The sequence below is a fragment of the Garra rufa genome, chromosome 22 (genome assembly GCF_049309525.1).
Source record: "Garra rufa chromosome 22, GarRuf1.0, whole genome shotgun sequence".
Classification (NCBI taxonomy): Eukaryota; Metazoa; Chordata; class Actinopteri; order Cypriniformes; family Cyprinidae; genus Garra; species Garra rufa.
The window spans coordinates 24,351,456-24,359,175 of NC_133382.1; the positions used below are offsets into that span (position 1 = coordinate 24,351,456).

At 36.3% G+C, this 7,720-nt stretch overlaps 1 protein-coding gene across 1 annotated transcript in view; it reads right to left on the reverse strand.

Annotated features, from left to right (window-relative positions):
- The window catches only part of myoz1b (myozenin 1b), a 36,177-nt gene extending 29,122 nt beyond the window's left edge, over positions 1-7,055 (reverse strand). Inside the window, exons 1-6 of the mRNA XM_073827882.1 lie at positions 6,847-7,055; positions 5,135-5,231; positions 1,039-1,208; positions 663-747; positions 116-293; positions 3-12 (exon numbers count right to left, since the gene is read on the reverse strand). Coding sequence (XP_073683983.1) covers positions 3-12; positions 116-293; positions 663-747; positions 1,039-1,208; positions 5,135-5,222 — 531 coding nt within the window. The 5' untranslated portion in view covers positions 5,223-5,231; positions 6,847-7,055. The remainder of the gene's footprint in view (positions 1-2; positions 13-115; positions 294-662; positions 748-1,038; positions 1,209-5,134; positions 5,232-6,846) is intronic.
- Between the last annotated feature and the right edge of the window lie 665 nt (positions 7,056-7,720).

Sequence of the window (7,720 nt, forward strand, 5' to 3'; positions counted from 1 at the left end):
GGTAGAGCCGTTCTTTTGACATAAAGAATAAGAAGACAATAAGGTAAAGAGCAAATGAGTAGCTTCTGTGTAAAATTAAAATTCTGTGTAAGATTTTGAAAAATGATATTGGTACCTGTTGAAACTCTTGTACTTAGGAAGGTCCTTGTGAACTTGAGGCCCTGGCATTTTCAAATTCATGGTTTCTTTAAGTTCCTCGTCACCTTTCATAGCACGTTCCCATGGTGAGACATATGTTTTAACATACTCAAGTCGTCTCTTTTCCTTCTCTTCCTCAGCATTTACTTCCTCTACTATAGAAGAACATAAAAACAAAATAATTGTTATGAAAGAAGGATGCTTTCCGTGCTGTTATAAACATTACATGTTGCATAAACTTGTCTACACTTCTTAAAATAAAGGTGCTTTAAAATGTTCCTCACAACAATGCCATAACAGAACCATTTTTGGTTCCACAAATAACCATTCAGTCAAAGGTTATTTAAAGAACCATCTCTTTCTTACCTTTTTATAATCTAAAGAACCTTCTTTTGCCACAAAGAACCTTTTGTGAAACAGAAAGGTTCTTCAGATGTTAAAAGTTCTTTATGGAACCATTTAGACAAAAAAGGATCTTCTACGGCATTGTGAGCACCTTTATTTTTGTGTCAAGTGAGATTTACCCTGAGGTGGCTCTGGTTTGGGAGCTGGTTCTGGAGGAGTAGTCTTTTCACATCCCAGAGAAGGAGCCAGGTTCTGGAGGTTTAGCTACAAAGGCATGAGAAACAAAAAGAAGATCATTCTGTTATACTGTATACTCGTTTAACATTTTAATTTCTCACAACTCAAATTAATACTTTATTTATTTATATAATAAGCAGCCATGCAAATAAGTGGCACAGTGGTGTTTATTATTGCAAAACAAATCCTTTCAGCTTTATAGAAGGCTGCATGTCGCCATCAGGTTTTTTTTTTTTGTGATCCTAGTATCATTGAGTCACACTATAAACCTCTATTTCCTATCAAAGCTTTTGCTTTTCTCATGCCTCTTTTGCTGACCAGGTTCACGTCACTGACGATAAATTTCTCCACCCTCTGCTGCCTCATCTTGAACATTTTGGAGCCCTTGTTCTTCATGAGGGACAGCTCCTCCAACATCACATCTTTAGGGGTTTTGATTTTGGTCCCCAAGTCCAGTTCAGCAGCTTCAGCTTCTTCATCTTGCTGGTCTGGTCAAGATCAGTGTTGTTGGGAAGGAAGAAGGAAAATTCAGTTGGAATCAACACAATGTCGCTTTAAAGTCATTAAAATGACTTTGAAATGTAGATGGAAGTGATAGCACTAAACATTTCCTAGCGTTTAAAAGAACTATGAAAACATACTTTTTATTTTATGTATTATACAGGACAGAAGCCCTGCACTCTTTTGGTTTAATTATATTCCTTCTCAACTTTAATATCAGCTATTAAACTTGGAGTCAAGCCATATCCGACACCAAAGAGAAGGATGCTGTGCTGAGCACTGCTTGCATTACCTTGTTAATCAGATTCTTGGCCCAGCTTCAGCAGTGTGTGTGTGTGTGTGTGTGTGTGTGTGTGTGTGAGAGGGTGTGTTTGTGAGTGAGCTTTAGGAATTTCGAAAAATAAAGAACAAAGCAGTATGCACTTTCAGAGATTTTCAATCTTATTCATAAGTTATACAGAGCAAATTGAGGGGCGTGGTTAAAGGGTTAGTTCACCAGGTTATTCACCTTCATGTTGTTCCAAACCCATAGACAGCAACACAACTGACACGTTCAAGGCCCAGAAAGGTAGTAAGGACATTGTTAAAATAGTCCATGTGACATCAATGGTTCAACCTCAATTTTATGAAGCTAATACATTTTGTCCACAAAGAAAACAAAAATAACGACTTTATTTAACAATTTCTTTAACAATGTCAGTCTTCGATGCACGTACACGAGAGTGCCACAACGCCGTCTATGCAGGATCAGAAAGCTCACAGATTTCATTACAAATATCCTAATTTGAGTTTCGAAAATGAATTAAGGTCTTACAGGTTTTGAACTACATGAGGGTAAGTAATTAATGACAGAATTTTCATTTTTGAGTGAGCTGTGCAAATATTCAAACCAACAGCGATATTGCTTTAAAACAAACAGTTCAATAAACAAAAACTAAATATTGTTTAGTTGTACACATTATTGTTAGTTGTTTTGTGTACTTTTGCTCCACCATTGAAAAAAGTTCCAACTAGAGGCAGAGAATTAAATGTATCTCAAAACAACACAATAATGAATGAGTGTTTTTGAACAAATCTGTTGAATGAATGATTCAGTGACTCACTCATAAAGACAGTGGCTGTGTTTGAGAAGGTGCTACTTTTGAATAAGTAATTGCAACCGTTAAAGGGATAGTTCACCCCAAAATGAAAATTACCACATGATTTTTTAGCTTCAGACTTTGATTCCATCCAGTCGGAGGATATCAAACATGTTTGATATTTTCAGCGATTTTAGAACCCATATTGTTTTCATTTGTTATGCGTCTCCTAGCAACAAGGCCCACATTTCTGCATGAGCTTGTTGTGATCGGAACGACTTCAAAGTCTGCTAGTGTATTTTCCTCAGTCATGTAGTGTATGATGGCCAGTTTTCCTCTGTCACTGTTCACAAAGTCGGTAAGTGTATGATGCCTATTGTTTAAAAAATCTGTTCAGATTTTAAAAGTCGTGTAGTGTATTCCAGCCTTAAAGTCCCCATGAAATCAAAATTAAAGTTTTTTGGCTTTTAGTATGAATATATTAGCCTTAAGGTTATCTATAAGCTAGTGTGCTTCAAAGCAACGACAAAATTCATGTTTAGAAGATATGGGCATTCAAAACTTACAGTCTCGTCACTTCCGCCAATATGAATCAACGATTTTGATGATATCACCGTGCACTTCAGCTTCTCATCAAACGTTCTGTCCAAATCAGATGCTCTCTAGAGTCCGTAGTTTCCCGCCCCCTACACTATAAATAGACACTGAATCTGCGGCTAAGATCGGTCACTTGTTCACAGTGTAAATGTTTTCTGTTTGGTGATTATGATCACTATTTTGTTTTAGCAAGAGTTTCATATTGAATCTATGGGGTAATTTATTAGACTGGCTGTCATAAGCGTACAAACAAATGCGGCTTTACCGAGCTCAACGGCTCTGGCCGAGCAGATATATATGGAACGCTATTGGCTATTCAAAAGAAGTGGGCGGGGCTGGGCGATATGTTTTTGTTTCAGTTAAAATTACATCACCACATAGAATAACGCTGCGTGTTTCAAGGCACTTCAGTGGACCTTTAAGGAAACTTTGATTCCTTTGCCCCTGTAAACAAACGTTGGTTTTCACGAGATCAGAGGCGCATGCGCAACGCCGACGTCCTATATCATCCTCCCAAAACAGGATGTATATATGACAGTTAGCGTAGGCTAGCAAAAAAAAGTGATTATTATATTTTAAATAGGGATATTTTTCTTACAAAAATGCATCAATTCTCTATAGGAGCCATGTTGAGCACTTTTTATTATGCTTAGATGCACTTTATTGGACTTCTTTTGTACTGTTAAACAGAAACACCTGACCACTGCCATTATAAAATTTGGAAGAGCCAGGATCATTTTTAATATAACTCCATTTGGATTTGACAGAAAGAAGAAAGTCATATACACCTAGGATGCCTTGTGGGTGAGTAAATCATGGGCTAATTTTCATTTTTTGGTAAACTAACCCTTTAAAAAGTAGTATGAATGTTTATAGAATGTGTATAGAATGAATGTGATCCGGACGTACATACTACGTTACGTGCACCATTGTCATGTGACCTACAGTGTCAGTTGTCACCTAAAATGACAGCGTCATAGGATAGTAAAGTGTCCACTGGATGTACATTTCAGAATCTCGCGAGTAGTATGGTACTATATTAAGGAAGTATGCAGATACGGCCTATAAATCCTGACATGCTACTCTTTTGACAAAACAGTTTTTCACCTACTATATAGTTGTTATAGTTCATATTTGGACACAGGGAGTTGCAAGTGTTTTAAATCGGTTTAGTCAATGATTCAATAACTCATGAAACCTGTCACCACCTGCTGGTGTATCAATGTAACCTGTAGAGTCACTGCAAATCACTGCACAAACATGGATGAGTGGAGTGACACAAACAATAAAAATCAAATTTAAGGACTGGAGCTAAACAGTTTAAAGACATTATGAATAACACTGTATATCTGTCCCAATATGTGTATGCGTGACAATCTGCTGAAACAGACTGAAGTGAAATGATTTGAAGTTAAGCGGCTTGAAATCTCCGCTGAACAGCTCTTCATATTGGCAGTAATTTTGCTGTTAATTTATTTGGCTCTGAAACGCTAACCGCAAGAATGTTGTCCTGTAAACAAACTGCCCATTACGAGCACGCTGCCAAGCAGATGAAGTGGGAGAATCTAGTACACCAAACATGCCTTCACACACAGACAAATGAATACACAGCGCCTAATAACTGAGCTGCTCATTAGAGGAGAGCTGTGAAGTCGCACAGTTTGACAATGTCTTTGAGATTTTGCTCTCTTTAGCAGAATAATTGGCCAGCTACATGCAGCACAGGCTAACCGCTCATTACACTGACCGAGCTATCAAAGCTGGCATGAGTAATTGCATCGCAACAGCTCCTCAAACTCTGGGAATTGATAGCCCATGACTCCAACACAAATAAGAACATTATAACATGCTGGTCTAGTTCAAACGTGACATTTCACTGAATCTAATGACAGCGCATTAAAAAACAATTCAAACAGTGACTATTCTTAGAAACTGAGACTCAGCCACTCATTAAAGTCGGTTGCAATAGCTGTGTGTTTATCAATTAAATGTCCTTCAGTGGGGATTTACACTTCGAGAAAGGTACAGAGAGCCTTGAGGTTGTTTGGCATTTCTGGCACTGGCTCTTTATGTTGATACCAGACACCAGTGAGGGCTTTGGTAATTAAGTGTGACATTTACAGCACTCATCTGGTCATCACAGGATATCGCAAGAGAGCGTTCAACCAGTATTATGCCCATGGTGCGTGTATTCCCTCTACAAATGTATATGTGTGACACAAAGAGACGTTACTGACCATGTTGTGAGATGTTTGAGAAGTCTGTGATGATTTTCGAAGGCTTCTTCCTCTTGTTGTTTGGAGCAGGTGTTCCAGAGACAGGCATTGCTGCAATCTGAGGGAGGAAATTAAATCTGAAATAACTGGTAGAGGAAGATGGGGAAAGATGCCAGGTGCTTTTACTGGCAAATTGTAATATATTTAGATGTGAGTTTTGCATGATCATGCATCACCCAAAATAATATTGTAGAGAATCAGAATAATAAAATAAAAGGGTGAAGCTTAGAATATGTGACCCTGGACCACAAAACCTTACGTAACATGGGTATATTTGTAGCAATAGTCAAATATACATTGTATGGGTCAAAAATATACATTTTTATTTTATGCCAAAAATTATTAGGATATTAAGTAAAGATCATGTTCCATGAAGATATTTTGTAAGTTTCCTACCGTAATTATATAAAAATTTAATTTTAATTAGTAATATGCATTGCTAAGAACTTCATTTGGACAACATCAAAGGCAGAATGAAAGGTGATTTTCTCAGTATTTTGTTTTTGCACTCTCAGATATCAGATTTTTAAATAGTTTTTTTTAATTGACCCTTATGACTGGTTTTGTGGTCCAGGGTCACATATATAAAATGCATTTAAGATCATTTTTAATAATCTTATTATTTATTTCTTAATAAATTCAAATAATTATTACATTCAGTTATTAAAAAGACTAGCAACAACATGCCACTAGGGGCCTTCCACCCCAATTCTGAAAGGCTTATTTTATCTCACTTTACCTTCTTAGCTTTAAAATAAAAAAAATAAATATAATAATAATGAAAAATAATAATAATAATAATAATGAAATAAAATTTACCTATATTTATTACAAAACATACATGTTTTTATGCCTACACAACATAAATCCCGCGGTGGAAAAGTTTTTATTATTATTAGATTTTTTTTGACATCTAAAATATTTAGATCAAGTGAAACCAGGAATACATTAACAGCAACATTTAGTTTTGTATTTTTCTAGTATGATTATCTATTCTTGATGACTGTTTTTGCCTGAATATTTAAAGTGTTAATTAATTCTAACAACATATAACATATATTTAAATTACGCTCAATTGGTAAACTTTAAATTCCAACACAAACACCGGTCTCTTGTTGCGAAGAGGGGTATTTTTGTTTTCGCACACTACATAAATCCACCGCGTTCAACTGGTCAGCAAATTCCTCAAATGTCCTGTCGAAGCGTTGCAATGGTAAGCCATAAGTAGTTTGAACACGATATTAAACACATTTCTGAGGAGCTGTGAGAAAACATTATTGCATTTGAACTTACCAAAACTAAAAGTAAATAAATAAATAATAATAATTCAGTAAGGACCTACATTTAAATCATTACCAATGACAAACATACATTTAAATAGGAGAATGTGAGTTAATGTGTAATTAATTTATCTTTTTTATATGTTTATGTGAAGAAGATCCAGCACTGTCAGTGTTTATTAGATCTGTGTGATTTATGATATGCAGCTAGTGCTGGCTCTATCCAAGAACAACATATATTTTTGCCATTTGCAAACAATAAATCATCTCGACATACTCTAACCCACTCAGTACCAGCCTGTCCAGATTAAGAGCTCATTATAACATTTTATCACCTGCATTTCTCCCTGCGCATTTCACAGGAGAGCCAAACAGCACAATGATTCCTCTTACCTGTGACCAACGAATCAATGTTTCAGAAAACAAATCAAATCACAGTTTGATTCAAAAGTTCCCAGGAGGATTGTTGAGGTTAATCCTGGTTCTTAGGGTTGGTTAGGATTCCACCAACTGCTGCCCTCTTCTACATCCCAGGAAGAGTGAAATCCTAGCAGCGTTTGGGACAGGAGGTCTTTGGGGAGCAGGGTGGGGGTGTAGTTCAGTGTGTTACAGACAGGACAGGGACAGGCCGAGCTGATGGTGAGGAGATACTTTTCTTGCAGATACTTTTTGGTCTAAATATAGAGCAACGAATAGCAAGACATTTCCAGAGAGGACCTGTGAAAAAATGAATTAAGTCTGTGTTCTTATTTCAGTTACTTACCCGTAGTGTTTCCCATATGTTTGTGATTACGTATTGATATTTTTGAACCGAATATTAAATTAAGTTCATAAACATGAACTGAATTATTCTTAAACACAGCACTTTTGACTTATTTTTGTTGTGTAGTTTGTATACATCTATAGTGTATTGTTCATAGTGGTATTGTTATTATTGTGCTAATATGTATCTTTTTCAGACTTTAAGAAGCAGACTCAAGCAATGGTGTATTTGACAGACATCCATAATGAAGACATATCTCTCCTGAAGATGAGTTGAGATTATTCATAGTTTGCACTTTAGACAGTAAACTTTAATGGGCATACAGTATGGCACGCAGAGAGAGTTCCAGTCATTGTCAAACAGAAAATCAGTCAGTGTACCAATTTTAAAGAAAAACGTGTCAACAGAACTTGGTGCAACGTTTTACAAATTGCTTTAAAATAGGTTGTATTTAGTCTCAAACAGGAGACGCTGAGGGGAACACCTGCAGCACTTGCCATCACC